The 19,687-nt window shown below is 42.9% G+C and overlaps 1 protein-coding gene across 1 annotated transcript; it reads left to right on the forward strand.

The window, feature by feature from the left end:
- The first annotated feature begins 868 nt into the window (after window positions 1-868).
- Window positions 869-17,794, forward strand: LOC112266919 (cytochrome c1, heme protein, mitochondrial). Its single transcript, XM_024444857.2, has 7 exons — window positions 869-1,024; window positions 10,760-10,950; window positions 11,196-11,322; window positions 11,543-11,700; window positions 12,780-12,940; window positions 16,830-16,930; window positions 17,462-17,794. Exons 1-7 carry the CDS (start codon window positions 944-946, stop codon window positions 17,564-17,566), a joined length of 924 nt encoding a protein of 307 aa, XP_024300625.1. The 5' UTR covers window positions 869-943; the 3' UTR covers window positions 17,567-17,794.
- The last annotated feature ends 1,893 nt before the right edge of the window (window positions 17,795-19,687 follow it).

The raw sequence follows: 19,687 nt of genomic DNA on the forward strand, positions 1-19,687 counted from the left end.
GAGGTTGCTATCTGGTTTTGTGATAAAACAAAGGTGTGGTTGAATTTATTCTGCCACTGTCTTCTTATTGTCTCGGCCTTTAGATCACAGTCACAAGGCATATGAATTAACAGCAAACAACGCAATTATGACAACACACACAGTGTAGGTTGTAATATGGGGGGGGGGGGCTTGGCTTCCCCAGTGTTTTTACCAATACTGCTGGAAGGAGATTACAGCTCTTGTAAAGCAGAATGACAAATCATTGCCATTTTGCACTGTTGACAAAATTTTACCAGACAGCTTGTTTTATGGGGCTTTGACTCCATCTGCTGGTCTATCTCACCATTCACGTCTACCCAATATGTCCCCTCCATCCTGCTTGAAACATGCAACAACAAATATTTTCATATGATTATACCAGTGTACCTTTTATTTACAAATATGACAGTCATGGGCTGCATGTTAGATTTTTTTGGGAGGGGAAAGTAGGCCCTGCACTCTCCAAGGCAGAGGGTTATTGGAGGACAGCTGCTGCACAAACAAACTACACTGCTATCTACAAGCTTACAAACCAATGCTGCCATCTCTTGCAACTTCTGGCTGTATGACCAAATAAGAGTATTCAATAATTTCAAGAAGAATTCAACAGTTAAAAACATAGTTTTGTCATCTTAAAGTCCCCCGACCAATAGGTGTCACCGTTTTTATTATGGCCTTCCCAACTTTTTATGAATAAACTCCAAATAACGTCTGATATTCGCTATATTTCATTCGTTCGAACAATAAAACATGATTATGTAGACATTATCGATACATATGACACAAAATCGGCTGTCAAACACTTATATAAACACGTGGCAATGTTGTATAAACACGTCTTGTGTAATTTTCTGTAGGGAAGGGGAGGGGCAATGGATCCAGCAGCGTTCCGCTGTCTTTCGATGCATCAGAAGACAAGAAGATGGCGGCACTACGAGTGGTCGTGCTATCGGGGACTGGACGAGCCTTCCTATGCACGCCAAAAATGATTAAGGCTCCCCGGGTATGAAGACATGTTTATGTTGTTTTGGAGTTTGTTCGTTTCTAAAAAATACTTCCAAAGCCACCCTGACAGCTAGCCGGGTAGCTAGCTAACACAGACAAGGTCACTCGAGCAATGATTATGTTATCCAGTGTGAGGTAGATGGCTGCATGTTGAAGTGCAACTCAGTGTGCGAAGTAACGTTGCTACATTTGACGTGATGGATGGTTGATACCGGAGCATGCGTTGAAATTGATAAGCAGTTGACTTTAAAATCAAAGCATTGTGCCGATGCCGGTATCACCAACCTGGTCTAGCATTTCGTAATACTCTGTACATAAATCCGAGACATCCATTTAGTATGGTGTGTATCAGTACTTGACTTGGACGGGAGTTCACCTGAGCTGAGTTACGTAAACTAACTCACTCTTGTACATCGCCTTGGTCCGTACAATGTACCTTATTTTTCCGCCCCAAAAACGTAATACTTCGATAGCGCACCGGACCTCCGGCTAGAAGGTCGAGGGTTCGAGAACTGCTCCCTGCTGTTTCATTACATTACCATTGTAAAGCACCATTTCTCTATCAAAATCAATGATCAGACCTCCACGCTGCCCGTTTCTTTATGATTCAAGAAGGCAGTGAGCTCCTTCGGGTGTTTTGAAAAATAGCAGGTCGGGAAGCGAAACTAATGCGTGATAATGAGAAGAGATGTCGTGTGGGGGAACTGCTTTTTTTTTACTCGATCTGTCCAACTTATCGCCTCTAAAATGTAAATAAAACACGATAAGGAGTTTATATAATGTGTTATTACATACCTATTTGAAGGTTTGTGTCGAATTTGAATCAGGTTTTTAGAGCAGTCCTAAAGTGATCTTCAGAAGTTAAGTGGCTTTTAAGAGTCATGATTGCTTACAGTGATGACGCAAAAAAATGACTAGGTATCCCCCTTACCCCTGTCCATTTCTTGTTTTCAATTGGTAGAGAGAAGTGCTACACCTAGTGGTGTAGCACTTGTAAGACAAATAGTTGCTTTATGCGTGCTGTATGTTACAGTATGACATGTAACAGTGGGTCAACTTTCAACTTTTCTCCAATACTATAGAGCCATTACCATGTCGATCAACGTTTGAATAGAAAAGTAGTTCACACCCCAGATTTCGAAGTCAACCCAGTCACTACAGTCCCATTAGTTTTCTTTGCAGCCTCGTTTGAATGTCGCCGTTGCGCACATTTGTACGGAATGGGGTGAGTTTACGTTACTGGTGTTGTGCTGAAAAGTTCCCCCCTGCCAGAACCCCCACCACTTCGCGTGAACCCGCACGCACTCAATTCTTCATTGCTGCCAGTTGCTTACTAGTTGAGATTTCTGATCACGTTAGGCTGCGTTTCATTTTATTTTTTTAGGGGGGGATTTATTTATGGATTAATACACATGAACAAATAACCAAACCGAAAACTGCAGACATTACTAGTGCCTCCCTGCGATCAAACCGACATAAAAGGAAACGCAGCCGAATGTGATCAGAAATCTCAACTAGCAAGCATGTCGCAGCAATGAAGAATTGGGTTTCGGCACAACACCGGCACCACACGTTCTACTGCTTGATCTCCTGTTCCTCTTATTGAATATTAGCTCAAAAGCATTGTGGAGGTCCTGCACCTAACTATAAACAGTACTATTTCAGTCCAGGTCAAGCACGGGTATGAATTTATTTGTGTCCATCACCCATTTCATATGACATGTTACAAATTAAAATTACTATGAATTCTAGCTAGGTGGCTAACGTTAGCTGGGCTAGGGGTTAAGTTTAAGAGTTAGGTTAACTTGAAGTGTTAGCTAACAAGCTAAGTAATTTAAAAATTGCTAAAATGCTAAAGTTGTTGATTATGAAATACACTGATTGTTTAAAGCAAAACTACCAAAACTATTACTGATGGTGAACCTGAACAATCAAAATAAAATCGATTGTATGCTCCGTGCTGCATGTATATCCAGATTTGTCTCCGGTAGCACTAGCTTACTTTTATTCCGGTAAAACACAATTTAACAGGGCATAGATGAAAATAACATAGCAAATTATAGTTAGCTTACACTCTTTTGTACATTGTGCTGTAATATACAATTTACCTTATTTTAGCACCCAAAAACAATACTTTCAGGTTAACTAATATGAATACCATTGTAAAGCTGAATTTCTTCCCTTTCCAGCAAGATCAATGACAAGACCATGTTGCCGTCTTCATGATTGAAGAAGACAATGAGCTCTGTCGGGTCTTTTTAAAAATGGCGGGTGGGGAAGCGACACCTTCTGCGTGATAGGGAAAGGGGGAGATAAGCCTTGTGTGCAAACTGCTTTTTTTCACCTGATCTAACTTTTCACCGCTAAAATGTAAATAAAACACTATAAAGAGTTTATATAATGTGTGAATCTGGTTTTTAGAGCGGAGCTAAAGTTATCTCTGATCTTCTGGTCAGACTTTGTAGGTGCGCACACCACCCACTGCTTCAGTATATTACTCGCTAATGTCCAGACTAGATAACAAGGTAGATGAAATTAGGGCAAGGGTTGCTTTCCAGAGAGACATCAGGGATTGTAACAATCTTTTCCATGGAAACATGGCTCTCTCGGGATATGCTGTCAGTGTCGATACAGCCACCTGGTTACTTTATACGTCGCGCCAAAAGTAATAAACATCTCTCCGGGAAGAAGAAGGGCGGGGGTGTATGTTTCATGATTAACGACTCATGGTATAATTGTAACAACATACAGGCACTCAAGTCCTTTTGTTCACTTGACCTATAATTCCTCAAAATCAAATGCAGACCGTATTATCTCCCAAGGGAATTGTCCTTGGTTATTGTCGTGTATATATCCCCCTCAAGCCGATACCACGACGGCCCTCAAGGAACTTCACTGGGTTTTATGAAAACTGGAAACCATATATCCCGAGGCTGCATTTATTGTAGCTGGGGATTTTAACAAAGCAAATTTGAGAACAAGGCTACTTAAATTCTATCAGCATAATGACTGTAGTACTCGTGGTGGCAACTCTGGATCACTGCTACTTTAACTTCTGCAATGCATACAAGGCCCTCCCTCCTTTTGGCAAAACTGACCACGACTCCATTTTGCTCCTCCCTTCCTATAGTCAGAAGTTCAAACAGGATGTACCCATGTTAAGAACTATTCAATGCTGGACTGACTAATCGGAATCCACGCTCCCAAGATTGTTTTGATCTCGCGGACTGGGACATTCCGGGTAGCCTCAGAGAATAACATCGACATATACGTTGATTCGGTGCGTGCGTTTATGGAAGTGCATGGGAGATGTTGTACCCACTGTGACTATTAAAACCTTCCCTAACCAGAAACCATGGATAGATGGCGGCATTCGCGCCACACTGAAAGTGCGACCCAGCGCATTTAACCATGACATGGTGACTGGGATTATGGCCAAATACAAACAGTATAGTTATTCCCTCCGCAAGGCAAACAAGCGAAATGTCAGTACAGAGAGATTGGAGTCGCAATTCAACGGCTCAGACACGAGACGTATGTGGCAGGGTCTAGAGACAATCACGGACTACAAAAAGAAAACCAGCCACGTCACGGACACCGTCTTGCTACTAGACAAACTAAACGCATTCTTTACCCGCTTTGAGGATCGTGCCAACGACGTGGCCCGCTACCAAGGACTGTGGGCTCTCCTGCACTGTAGCCGACGTAAGACATTTAAACGTGTTAACCCTCGCAAGGCTGCTGGCCCAGACGGCATCCCTAGCCGCGTCCTCGGAGCATGCGCAGACTAGCTGGCTGGTGTGTTTACAGACATATTCAATCGCTCCCTATCCCAGTCTGCTGTCCCCACATGCTTCAAGATGGCCACCATTGTTCCTGTACCCAAGGAGGCAAAGGTAACAGCTGAATGACTATCGCCCCATAGTGCTCACTTCTGTCATCATGAAGTGCTTTGAGAGACTAGTCAAGGATCATATCACCGTACCTGTCAGCCTAGACCCACTTCATTTTGTCGCCTAAAACCCTCCAACTTCTGCAGATGCACAATTGGGAGCACCCTGTCGGGCTGTATCACCGCCTGGTATGGCAACTGTACTACCCACAACCGCAAGGCTCTCCAGAGGGCAAACTACCTGCCCTCCAGGACACCTACAGCACCTGATGTCACAGGAAGGCCAAAAAGATCATAAAGGACAACAACCACCCAAGCCACTGCCTGTTCACCCCGCTACCATCCAGAAGGCGAGGTCAGTACAGGTGCATCAAAGCTGGGACCAAGTGACAGAAGCCGTTTTTCAATCTCAAGGCCATCCAACTGTTAAACAGCCATCACTAACACAGAGGCTTCTGCCTACATACAGACTTGAAATCATTGGTCACTTTAATAAATGGATCACTAGTCACTTTAATGTTTACATATCTTTCATTACTCATCTCATATGTATATACTGTTTTTATATCATCTATTGCATCTTGCCTATGCCGCTCTGTCATTGCTCATCCATATATTTATGTACATATTCTTATTCTATTCCTTTACTTAGATGTGTGTATTAGGTAGTTGTGGAATTGTTAGATATTATTGCACTGTCGGAACTAGAAGCACAAGCATTTCGCTACACTGTCAATAACATCTGCTAACCATGTGTATGTGGCCAATAATATTAGGTTTGATTTTGAGAAGTACATGGCAGCTTTTGAGTCATGATGGCTTGCAGTGGTGACTCAAAAAATGAACGCATTCAGTACAATTGACTAGTGCTGCGTTTCAAACTCAAAAGACACCCTCGCCTTATGCCCTTGGGGGAATCCCCATCACCATCTTGGACGTCGGTCCAAATGATTAGCCAAACAAGAGAAGTTCGCAACGTAAGCCCCTCAGCCCTTGTTTTTGATCGCGTTTGCGAGTGTACAATTATGCACACTTCGGGGCTTGAAACGCCCCATAATTCAATTCGCAATGACTGTACATCCGCTAAGAAAAGTTTGCCGACAGGTCCGTTTTTTCCCCCAACTTTTCTCCATATTATCGGGCCATTACCATGTCAATCAACGCTAGAATATAAACGTAGTTCACACCGCAGATGTTGATGCTAACGCAGTAGCTACAGTCCCATTTGTTTTTATTGCAGCCTCGTTTGAATGCAGCGGTTGCGCAAATTTGTACGAAATGGGGTTAGTCAAACAGTACATGGGTTTACTCAACTAAAGCTTAATATCACACAAGCCTTTTTAGGGTTTGAATGCTGAAGGTGCCACGTAGATGTACAAGATCAGGAACAGGCCGTCTACAGTTTGACCAGGCTACTGATGTTGCCTGTGGTTGATCGGCATCCAAAATGACTTAGATGAATGACTCAACACAGTTACATGCAGTTCGACACTGAAGGAGAGAAAGCTTCGGTTGTCACAAAATATTAGATATTTTCGTAAGGTAGAAAGATTATAATATGAGCAAACTTTTTTGTAAACTGGCGATTTGTAACGTTTTGAATGCAAACTTTTTTGTAAACTGGCGATTTGTAATGTTTTGAATTGATTTTCCTGGCATGCATGCTACGTTTGGATCAGTTTGGGGTCTGCTGACTGATGCACTTGTATCTAATACATTTGAATCAGGGACCGATGTGAATTGTCACATCCCTACACTATAGTATTGGTTACCTAGCAAGCTAGAAAGGAAGACCCAGGTAGCCAGCATTGAGATGGTAACTGAGCCAGAGCAGAGGTAGTTTGAATTTTACATAGCTAACGTTGTTCGGTAGCTGTTATGGGTGTAAGATGGCACAGTGATGCCATCTGTTGGTAAATGTTCATTACTGCAACTCTTGTGTTTTACCGGGGTGCTTGAGATACCCGGGTGTGTTGTCATGTACTGAACAAGACTGGTTACTCGCATCAATGCCTCTGTCTCGTCATTTAACATTCAATACATGCCGATATTGTGGCATTTCTCATGGACGAGGAAAAGAACACTGCCCAGCCTATAGAAAAATATGCAAATCCTGTGGTACAGCTAATCACTTCGCAAGGGTATGCATGAAAAGCAAGAGAAAGGAGGGTAAAGTGCACTCCATTGAAACAAACACAGATGAAGGGAACGGCAGCACAGAGGATGTACATTCTAGCGAGTGCATAGGGGCAGTGAGGGCAAAAGGACAAAAGTGGTTTGTCACTCTGCTACTTAATAATAAACCACAGCAATGCCAGCTAGATTCAGGGGCCACATGCAACGTTATGAGCCTTAAAGACAAAAGGAGGCTCGCGCCCAGAGACAAACTCACACAGAGTAGCACCAAGCTGAAACTGTATTCAGGCCAGTTCATGACCTCTTTAGGCCTGTTTGTGACAGTGTGTTTTACGTGGCCAGAAATACACCCTTGAGTTTGAAATAGTTGAGGCTAGTCAACAGCCATTACTGTCAGGTTCTACATGCGAGCGCCTTGGACTTATTAACTTCACCATCCCAGCTGATCTTAACATTATAGACAAAGTCCAGGCTGGGCCCCTGAGCAAGGAGACACTCCTAAGCAAGTACCATGATGTCTTCAACGCACCGGTCGAGTCAGTTCCTGGGGAAGTCCACTTTGAGTTGGACGCAGCAATCCAGCCTGTACAGTGTGCACCCCGCAATGTACCAGTGGCCATGAAAGCAGCTACGAAGGCTCAGCTTGACAAATACGAAGCAGATGGCCACATCATATCCGTCACCGAGCCTATGGACTGGATAAGTAATATCGTCAAGAAACCAAACAAGCTACGGATATGCATTGATCCTAAACACCTCAATCGGGCTCTGCGACGTTCACATTACATTATGCCCACGTTGGAGGATGTTCTTTACAAGCTTCCAAAGGCCAGAGTCTTCACGCTCGTGGATGCCAGAGATGCCTTCCTGCAGTGCAAGCTTGACGAGCCCAGCAGCTACATGACCACCTTTTGGACACCCTGGGGCAGGAAGAGGTGGTTGAAGCTTCCGTTTGGTGTCTCCGTGTATCAGCGGAAACGGCATGAGCTGTTAATGGGACTCAGTGGCGTGGAACCCATAGCAGATGACATCCTCGTAGTGGGCTGTGGGGACAGTGATGAGGCAGAATGTGACCATGACGCCAAGATGCTGGCCCTGATGGTCAGATGCAGACAGGTCAAGCTAAGGCTAAGCATAAAAAAGCTTCAGTTTAAAGTGCCAGAGGTCCGCTTTCATGGGCACATCTTGTCCTCCACCGGATTGAAGGCGGATCCTGAAAAAGTGAAGGCTGTCTTGGAAATGCCCCACCCATCTGACGTGAAGGGAGTGCAGCGCTTTGTCGGATTCGTCACCTACCTGGCCAAATTCCTACCGCGGCTCTCTGAAGTGTGTGAGCCACTGAGGAGGCTCATGGACAAGGACACCATCTGGCATTGGCTCCCAAAACATGACGCAGCGGTGAGGGAAATAAAACAACTGGTCACCCAGACACCTGTACTGCGATACTACAATGTGTCAACCTGTCACGATTCAGAGTGACTCAAGCCAGTATGGACTTGGCTGTTGCCTCTTGCAGGAGGGCCAGCCTGTGGCATTCGCCTCTAGGGCACTCACCCCAACAGAGCAGAACTATGCCCAGATAGAGAAGGAGTGCCTCAGCATTGTGTTTGCATGCCAACGCTTCCACCACTACCTGTACGAGCGCGACAATATTACTGCAGAGACAGATCACAAGCCCCTTATTGCTATATTCAGCAAGCCCCTCCTGAATGCCCCAAAACGACTCCAGAGCATGCTACTGGCCCTACAAAACTACAACCTCAAGGTGGTGTATAAGCCAGGGCCAGAGATGTATGTGAGTGACACGCTCAGCAGGGCTACTGCATCAGGCACTCACACACGCAGTGTGCAGCTTACAAACAGAGCAAGTGGATGTTGAACACATCAACCAGGCTGACTACCTTAATGTTACGGACCAGCGCCTTATACAAATCAGACAGCACACAGACAGGGACGGGCAACTCCAGGCATTCAGGTCTGTGATTCTGATGGGCTGGCCCGACTGCAGGGAAGAAACTGCTTTAGCCGTCAGAGAATATTGGCCAGTCAAAGAGGAGCTCAGTGTTCAAAACGGAGTAATATTCAAGAGTCAGTGAGTTGTTATTCCCCGGTCTCTGCGCCCTGAGATGTTGGCACGCGTGCACTCAAGTCACATAGGAGGTGAGGCCTGTTACAGACAAGCACGTGGCACACTGTATTGGCCAGGAATGCAGAGTGAAATCCAAGACTATGTCAGTAAATTCACAATCTGCAATGAATATGCCATTGAGCAACAGAGACGATGATGTCCCACGAGCTACCGATGCGCCCCTGGCAGATAGTAAGTCTAGATCTCTTCCAGCACAGTGGCAAAGACTTTCTGCTGGTATTCGATCATTATTCAGACTTTTGGGAGATCGACCTCCTCCCCGACCTCTCAGCAGAGACAACGATCAAACGCTGCAAGGCTCAGTTTGCCCGCTATGGCCAGCCAGATAGGGTAATTTCAGACAATGGACCCCAATTCTCCGGAGTTGAGTTCCGAAAATTTGCTGCAGGATGGGAATTCGAGCACGTCACTTCATCACCACGACACCCAAAAGCTAATGGGAAGGCGGAGTCCGCAGTAAAAAACGCAAAGAACCTCTGCAAAAAGGCTCTGCGAGAGGGCAAAGATGCCTGGAAAGCAATCCTGCAGTGGCGCAATACCCCGACAGAAGGCATGGACAGCAGCCCGGCACAGCGCCTCATGGCACGGCGCTTAAAAGCAGCTCTGCCAGTAGCCAGCACTCTCCTGGAGCCATGTGTGGTGACAGACGTGCCGGTGAAGCTACGTCACAGAAGACAGGTCTCCAAGTTCATCTACGACAAATCAGCAAAAGACTTACCTGAGCTCAGGGTGGGTGAAACGGTGCGAATGAAGCCACTACCAGGGGACGGGACAGGCCTCTGGAGACTCGGATCCTGTGTACAGAAAGTGGCACCACGCTCCTACTTGGTCGAAGTGAATGGATCACTGTACCGTCGTAACAGGGTTGACCTTCGGATTGCTGAGCCAGCACCTACTCAGAACCCTGATGGTCAAAGGGGTCGCATGACAAAAGACAGAACCCCAGCAAGTCACATGGGGCCTGAGGCACTGGGCGAAGAGCCAGGGGATCACAGGTCGGCCGCTCCCTCGCCCATCAATTCTCCCCTTAGACATTCAGGTGACACGCCTGTGCGGGAACCCGCAGTCCTCGCAGACAAGCCCCCTGTCTTTTCACGCTACGGGCATCTGTCCCAGCCACCAAAAATACTTAATCTGTAGGTTTCCCATCAGGGATTGTTGACAGAGATAAAAGTGAAGAGAATATCAAAATGTGTTGTTACCTGGGGGGGGAAAAAAAAAAACATTACTAAACTGTTCATGTTGGAAATTGTTACTAGGTTTGTTTTGTTAGTGAATTGACACCGCCTGTCCTATTTTATTAAATGGAAGATATTATGGGTGTAAGATGGCACAGTGATGCCATCTGTTGGTAAATGTTCATTACTGCAACTCTTGTGTTTTACCGGGGTGCTTGAGATACCCGGATGTGTTGTCATGTACTGAACGAGACTGGTTACTCGCATCAATGCCTCTGTCTCGTCATTTAACATTCAAACAGTAGCTCGATAGCCAGTTTGACGACAAATGTCAGTAGCTAGCTACATTCATTCTATGTCAACTCTCTTCCTCAACAGGCCAACATGTCGTTTGCCAGTCTACCCAGGTCAAAGAAAGTGGCCCTGACAACATTGGGTGTGTTGACAACTGGAGGGGCCGGTCTGGCTCTGATGCTGCAGCAGTCGGTTAAGGCTTCAGACCTGGAGCTTCATCCCCCCAACTACCCCTGGACCCACAGCGGCATGCTGTCAGCCCTCGACCATGCCAGGTACTAGCTAACTCCTAACCATGAAGGCCATACATACATGAAGGCAATACATATCTTGTGTAATTACATGTTACATCATATGATATCACCAAGGCTTTTTCCAGTGCTAGCAATAGGAAATTTGATTTGCGACATTTAGAATTGTAAGGAAATATATTTTTTCTTAAGGAATCTTATTACATGCTAGATCATATTTACCTGAAAAGGAGGACTGGATGTAATGTCTGTTATTCTTTATATTGCAGCATTCGCCGTGGATATCAGGTGTACAAGCAAGTGTGTTCAGCGTGTCACAGCATGGAGTACCTGGCCTTCCGTAACTTGGTCGGAGTGTCGCACACAGAGGCCGAAGTGAAGGTTTTGGCTGAGGAGGTAAGGGTTTGTCCTTGGCCATTAGATTAAACAAGGTCATGGCCTTACAGATGACTGTCAGTCACTGGCTAGAACGTGTCCTTGGGCACAGTTCTAGGATCAGCTTTTCCAAATCCTAACTTTAACCATTATGAGTGAAAAATTAAAAGCTGACCTATCATTTTCTAGGGACATCTTGGTCCTTCTCCATGTCACTGACCACTGTCTGTTCTCTGCTCAGATTGAGGTGGTGGATGGCCCTGACGAGTCAGGAGAGATGTTCACCCGTCCAGGAAAGCTCTCAGACTACTTCCCCAAGCCATACCCAAACCCAGAAGCTGCCCGTGTGGCAAACGGGGGAGCCTTGCCCCCAGATCTCAGCTACATTGTCAATGCCAGGTACCCTGTTGCTCACTCCAGGGCAACGTTCTCCAACCTTTTCTAGCAGGAGAGCAACAACAAAAAAATGTAACCTGTCACAGAGCTACTCATTTTTTTGGGTAGCTTTCTAATAGGCATGTTCTTCTCTCCTTCCCTGGGTCCTTAGTGCACTACTTTCTCTTTTTCTGTCAATTTTCTGTCAATTATACCTGGTAAAATAATCATCAGAATATGTTCTGTTTTTCACTCAACATTACAATTGTTCATAGAGAAACAACATTGGATGTTCTGAGTACATGCCAATGCTTAAATCACATCAGAATACTTGTTTTCTTACAGACATAAAACAAACGATGATTTGACTAATTCCCCTTAAATTGCGCATCTAGCGCATGAGGAATGTGGCGGTCTAGTGATGGTTCCGCACTGCTGCTGCTCATTTCATGGCAAACTTTATAAATAACAAATAATAGATAGAAATGATATACTTCTGCCTGGTAAGCCTACGTTGCAGTTTACATTTGAATTGATAAGGTTTTTGGGAAAGTATCTGTCAACCTACACGATGGGTATCACATCAACTGGCTACACACGGAGTGATAGACAAATGTACTCACCACACAGGCGGGCAAAATTGCTGGAAATTAATTGGCAGATAGTGTTAGGTTTCGCTTTTTATGCCAATAGTGGCTAACCAACGTTGGGATAATGTCAATGGTACTGATTAGATGGGAGCTTGCGGTGTCTGATACTTGTATGATTTGTTTATGACAGTTTGCGGTGGAAAATGTATGTATTTTCAGAATTGTTTGGCGAGCTACTCATAGGTGGGCTGCGGGTTACCGGTAGCTTACGATTGACCTGTTGGAGACCCATGCTCCAGAGTATCTGGTGATTTGGGAATATCGACAGTAAACGAAACGTTAGATTCAAGGTAGAATATATTGTAACCTTTACTTCACCAAAAATCTTTTTAAGTGTCTATAGAGCAGGATAATACTTTTGTAAATCCACAACAAGACACTCCACTGTTACCATGATTTTGTACCTTAGCTTATAAGTGCTATGTCCTAAGTTGTTTTTCTCCATTGTTCCAGACATGGAGGTGAAGACTATGTGTTCTCCCTGCTGACAGGCTACTGTGAGCCCCCTGCTGGAGTGGAGGTGAGAGAGGGCCTCTACTACAACCCCTACTTCCCTGGCCAGGCCATCGGCATGGCTCCCCCCATCTACAATGAGGTCCTGGAGTTTGAGGACGGTCAGTAGGATTCCCTCTGCTAGGGATCACTAACTTGAAATAATATAATGATATATCGATTCAGAAAGTGCTTCTTTTTTTCCTCTTTTTTTTTTGTTGCATCGCTCGCAAGACTCCATTTTGACCCTTGACATGCCAGACTGAATGTCTAGGTTCTGGTTATAGATTAATAGACTAAGGGCTCCCGAGTGGCGCAGCGGTCTAAGGCACTAGTTCGATTCCAGGCTGTATCACAACCGACCGTGATTGGGAATCTTATAGGGCAGCGCACAATTGGCCCAGTGTCGTCCAGGTTAGGCCGGGGTAGGCCGACGTTGTAAATAAGAATTTGTTCTGAACTTACTTGCCTGGTTAAATAAAATGATTTGATATTGGATATTTACTGAACAAAAATAAATGCAATTCAAAGATTTTACTGATTTACACTTCATATAAGGAAATCCGTTAATTTAAATTAATTAATTAGGCCCTAATCTATGGATTTCAAATGACTGGAAATACAGATATCCATCTATTGGTAAAAGATGGCTTATAAAAAAATAGGCATGGTTCAGTATCTGGGTTGTCCACCATTTGCCTCATGCAGCATGACATCTTATTCGCATAGAGTTTATCAGGCTGTTGATTGTGGCCTGTGGAATGTTGTCCCACTCTTCAATGGCTGTGCGAAGTTTCTGGATATTGGTGGGAACTGGAACACGCTGTCGTACACACTGATCCAGAGTATCCCAAACATGGTCAATTGGTGACTAGTGAGTATGCGGGCCATTGAAGAACTGGGACATTTTAGTTTCCAGGAATTGTGCACGGGTCCTTAAGGCATGGGACCGTGCATTATCAAGCTGAAAAATGAGTTGGATGAATGGCACGACAATGGGCCTCAGGATCTTGTCACGATATCTCTGTGCATTTAAATTGCCATCAATAAAATACAATTGTGTTCATTGTCCATAGCTTATGCCTGCCGCTACTATAACCCCACCGCCATGGGCCACTGTTCACAACTTTGACATCAGCAAACCACTCGCCCACACAACGCCATACATGTGGTCTGCGGTTGTGAAGCCAGTTGGACGTACTACCAAATTCTCTAAAACGAAGTTGGGGGCAGCATATGGTAGAGAAATTAACATTACATTCTCTGGCAACAGATCTGGTAGACATTCCATCAGTCAGCATGCCAATTGTACACTCCCTCAACTTGAGACAACTGGCATTGTGTTGTGACAAACCTGCACATTTTTAGTGGCCTTTTATTATCCCCAGCACAAGGTGCAATGATCATGCCGTTTAATCAGCTTCATAATATGCCACATCTGTCAGGTGGATGGATTGGCAAAGGAGAAATGCTCGCTAACTGGGATGTAAACAAATTTGTGCGGAGAATTTGATACATTTTTGTGCGTATTAGAGGTCGACTGATTATGATTTTTCAACACTGATACCGATTTATTTGTAATAATGACAATTACAGCAATACTGAATGAACAATGAACACTTTTATTTTAACTTAATATAATACATCAATAAAAATCAATAATGAAACATGTTCCATTTGGTTTAAATAATGCAAAAACAAAGTTTTGGAGAAGAAAGTAAGTGTGCCATGTAAAAAAGCTAACATTTAAGTTCCTTGTTGAGAACATATGAAAGCTGGTGGTTCCTTTTAACATGAGTCTTCAATATTCCCAGGTAAGAAGTTTTAGGTTGTAGGTATTAGAGAACTATTTCTCTATACCATTTGTATTTCATTTCCTTTGAATATTGGACGTTCTAATAGGTACTTTAGTATTGCCAGCCTAATCTCGGGAGTTGATAGGCTTGTAGTCATAAACTGCACAGTGCTTGAAGCATTGTGAAGAGCTGCTGGCAAACGCAGGAAAGTGCTGTTTGAATGAATGCTTATGAGCCTGCTGCTGCCTACCACCGCTCAGTCAGACTGCTCTATCAAATTATAGACTTAATTATAATATAATAATAACACAGAAATACGAGCCTTAGGTCATTAATATGGTCAAATCCAAAAAGTATCATTTCGAAAACAAACCGAAGCGAAGTTGGCTGTCTTTATTAGGAAGAAATGGTCTTCACACAGTTCGCAACGAGACAGGCGGCCCAAACTGCTGCATATACCCTGACTCTGTTGCACAGAACGCAAGAAAACTGAACCTAGTTAAAATAAATTCATGTTAGCAGGCAATATTAACTAAATATGCAGGTTTAAAATGTATATACTTGTGTATTGATTTTAAGAATGGCGTTGATGTTTATGGTTAGGTACACATTGGTGCAACAACTGCTTTTTTTGCAAATGCGCTTGTTAAATCACCCGTTTGGCGAAGTAGGCTGTGATTCAATGATAATTTAACAGGCACCGCATCGATAATATGCAACGCAGGACAAGCTAGATAAACTACACATGGTTGATGATATTACTAGTTACATTTAATGCTAGCTAGCACCTTACCTTGGCTTCTTGCTGCATTCGCATAACAGGTAGTCAGCCTGCCACGCAGTCTCCTCGTAGAGTGCAATGTAATCGGCCATAATCGGTGTCCAAAAATGCAGATTACCGATTGTTATATGAACTTGAAATCAGCCCTAATTAATCATCCATTCCGATTTAATCGGTCGACCTCTAGTGCGTATGGAACAATTCTGAGATCTTTTATTTCGGCTCATGAAACATATGTTGCATTTATATTTTTGTTCAGTGTATTCCACATCTTGCATTTTTGTCATTAACTTCTTGACGCACCCATCGCTTTAGCGGGATCATTTTCATCAACACCCGCTGAATTGCAGCGCGCCAAATTCAATTACAAAAAATATTTAATTTTCATGAAATCACAAGTGCAATATAGCAAAACACAGTTTAGCTTGTTGTTAATCCACCTGGCGTGTCAGATTTCAATACAGCTTTTTGGCGAAAGCATGACAAGCATTTATGTAAGAACATCTATCTAGGTAGACAAAATATTACAAACACTAGCAGCCAAGTAGATTGGTCACGAAAGTCAGAAAAGCAATAGATTAAATCGCTTACCTTTGATGAGCTTCGGATGTTTGCACTCAAGAGACTCCCAGTTACACAATAAATGTTCCTTTTGTTCCATAAAGATTATTTTTCTATCCAAAATACCTCCATTTGTTTGGCGCGTTATGTTCAGAAATCCACAGGCTCGAGCGGTCACGACATCGCAAACGAAAATTCCAAATAGTATCCGTAATGTCCACAGAAACATGTCAAACATTTTTTATAATCAATCCTTAGGATGTTTTTAAAATATATAATATATCAACCGGGACTGTCGCTTTTTCAATAGGAGAGGGAGAGACACGATGGCTGCCCCACTCTGTTGCGCACGCAAAACTCTGCAAACACCCAGCTATCCACTAACACAATGTTATCTTTCTCGCTCATTTTTCAAAATAAAAGCCTGAAACTATGTCTGACTGACACCTTGGAGCCATAGGAAAAGGAATCTGGTTGATATCCCTTTAAATGGAGGCAAGGCATCCAATGGAACAGAGAGCTTTCAGGAAAAACAGCACTTCCTGGTTTGATTTTCCTCAGGTTTTCGCCTGCAATATCAGTTCTGTTATACTTACAGACAATATTTTGACAGTTTTGGAAACTTTAGTGTTTTCTATCCTAATCTGACAATTATATGCATATTCTAGTTTCTGGGCCTGAGAAATAGGAAGTTTCAAATGGGTATGTTTTTTTTTTTGTTGCCATAAATGAAAATCCTGCCCCCTACATTCAAGAAGTTAATCAGATGCTCTTATCCAGAGCAACTTAGTCAGTGCGTTCAACTAAAGTAGAGAAGACGATCACATGTCACAGTCATTGGAAGTAAAACCTTCCATTTTCATGTGTTGACAGGAACCCCAGCCACCATGAGCCAGGTGGCCAAGGACGTGTGCACCTTCCTCCGGTGGGCGGCCGAGCCTGAGCACGACCAGCGCAAACGCATGGGCCTGAAGGTAAGCTGGCAGGGAGGCGCCAACCACTGCTGTAATAGAAATGGTTGTAATGAGAAATGTATTTGCAACCTAGGGTGTATTCAATAGTGCAAACTGTTTTTCAATAGAATATGTTTAACAATGAAAACATTTTTTTTGGGGGTGCAGGTAGTCCCTCTATTTGGGATTTTCTTTGGTTGTTTTCTAGTGAATACATCCCTGATTTAGGACATTCCTTTCCATTGTTTGACACAATACCATTGTTTGACACAATACCTTTGTAGTCTTAAAAATTGGTAGGTCTATGTGGGGCATTGCTTGGATCCCTCAAGTCTTTTTAAATTATATTCATTACATTCAATTTCATATGTCTGGAACCACTACTTGTCATGTTTATAAACATAAAATAAGATGTTTGAAAGGTGTCACGAAGTCAAATCCCCTGTTTTGGATTTGTCTTTTTGGCCCTTGCTTCCAAATTGCTCCCTTTCTACATTACTCTCATCACAGTTGACATTAACCCCATCTCACTCAAACAATTTCTTCCCCCAGCTGCTCATGGGCTCTGCCATCTTGATCCCCCTGGTCTATTACATGAAGAGGCACAGGTGGTCGGTGCTGAAGAGCAGGAAGATCGCTTACAGACCCCCAAAGTAAAGACCTAGACAGCTGTATTCTGACTGCCCATGTTGCTTCTCAGCTAAAATTCTGACCCCTCTGATTTGCGATTGTCCTTTAAAAAAAAAAACATGCATTTATGATATGGTTGCCCTAATTCACTTTCTGGGTGACCTCTCAATTAGTTATTTTCTGCCAACGGGAAAGGATGTAAACACAACCTCTATATTGTTTTACTGTACAAAATAAATTATCAAAAGAAACATGTCCAGGTTGTTGTCTAATGGTTAACCGGTTCTTTGATGGGACTCAAGTCCTGCAACCTTGTGCTGTTGTGAATCTGTCACATCATGGGTTCTCTACACTTTGTTGTGTAAATATTGAATAAACACTGGTGTACTGAATAAACCATGTTATAACCTGTGACCATGTTCTGCAATGCACCTATGCCACAAATGTCTTGTCTTGATGTGGTACATACACTTTTTACACATTTTAACATTTAACTTTCCTTTTGTTTGCAAAAACCGCTCTTAAGTTTACCAGCCAGAAGATAATATCGTCAATATAGGGATTCTTAAAAGTCTGGATAATCCTTGTCCAGCAAGGAAACTTTATTTTTATAGTTGAAAAATGTTGCATTATTTGAGGTTAATTTTTACATTTAGGTGAATTTTATAAGGGGAAAGTTTTGCTTTTGGAATTGTTTAAATATTCATTTCCATGTCGGCTCTAGGCCGGGATTTGCCCTTGTCCAGAGCAAAATATCCTAATTTCAAACTCGGTTCAATTCTAAGAACTGGCCATTAATAACTGCAAAAAAGGATCTAATGTAGTTTCTTGCAATAGCCCTGTCTAAAATCCTAAATACATCATGACTGAGCATGGCTTATTTTTAACAATTTTATATATTTTTGGCTTATTTTTAACAATTTTGAATTCACCATGATCACAACCATATACAACTCCAGCTGCCTGAGATAGGATCTGCATTTTGGTTCAAAAGTTTATTTTAAGGTTTTTAGAGTGGAAGCAATTTAGGAAAAACAAAATTGCTACTTTGTATACATACACCTTGAATGGATAAAAATAATTTGTCAACTCTGTAAAACATCTCTTGTCAGATTGTATTCTAAACGTCTGCTCGCTGAAAGATCAGAATTGTTATTGGATATTTTCAAATTAATCATTTCATAGTTTACAAATGTTTATATTGAACTTTTATTTTGAGGCAATATATCTTGAGTATTTGTTAACTTCGTCACTGATGGCTACCCCCTTAAGATGTTCTTTGTCAACGTATGCTTACACTATTGACGTATTTGCTGTGCTAGATCTAAGGGATAATGTTTCCTTTATAAATGTTTAAGTTCTGAATCTAGAAAAACATGCCAAAATACTAACAAAATTTGCCCTGAAGCATTATATAGCATTATATACAAAACAAGTTTGGATATTTGAATAATCTAATGTTAGAATTAAACCGCAGCGTCTGTTTACTACTGAAAACGATTGTTCTAAAAGCCAATTTATGCTTGATCCGAAATGTGGTTGGAGGATGTGACTCAATCGCGGAGCTTCAGAAGCCAAATCAAGCTCCATACAGCTCCGCTATGCGCATTTCAAATATTGTAACTTTGTGGAGGGCTACTTGGAGCTTCGCATTGACATGATTGGTTGGTGATGCGTGAGGCGGGAGGTCCTGTATAAACACCGCTAGCCTGCTCATTATTAGGCGGCAGATTGATTAGGGCAGCATTTTCTGAGCTAAATTGATCAAGACGCACCACCACCACATAAAACCTCATAATTCTGCCCAAAAACAATTTCTCTCAACCAGTAGCATATGTACTTTTTAGGTAAGCGCTGATGCCGCCCTTTGGTAAAGCAATGCCCATTTTGTCAAGCACAAAATATTTTGCTTGTCCATTCCCAGCGCTCCACAGACGTTCCCCCCAAAAAATGAACATAAATCTTGTATCAGATATAGTATATGGTATAAATTTGGCTTTTTCTGGAGCCAACAGGCTGGACATGAAGTGTATGACAACGTAATGTGGACCTACACTTTTTTACATCATGCAGGTTTCTCCGATCAAATAGCCTAACCTAATTGGCGCTCAATCAAATAAACAATGCGCTGTTAACAACATATCCTAA

Source organism: Oncorhynchus tshawytscha, linkage group LG02 (assembly GCF_018296145.1).
Source record: "Oncorhynchus tshawytscha isolate Ot180627B linkage group LG02, Otsh_v2.0, whole genome shotgun sequence".
NCBI classification, from domain to species: domain Eukaryota; kingdom Metazoa; phylum Chordata; class Actinopteri; order Salmoniformes; family Salmonidae; genus Oncorhynchus; species Oncorhynchus tshawytscha.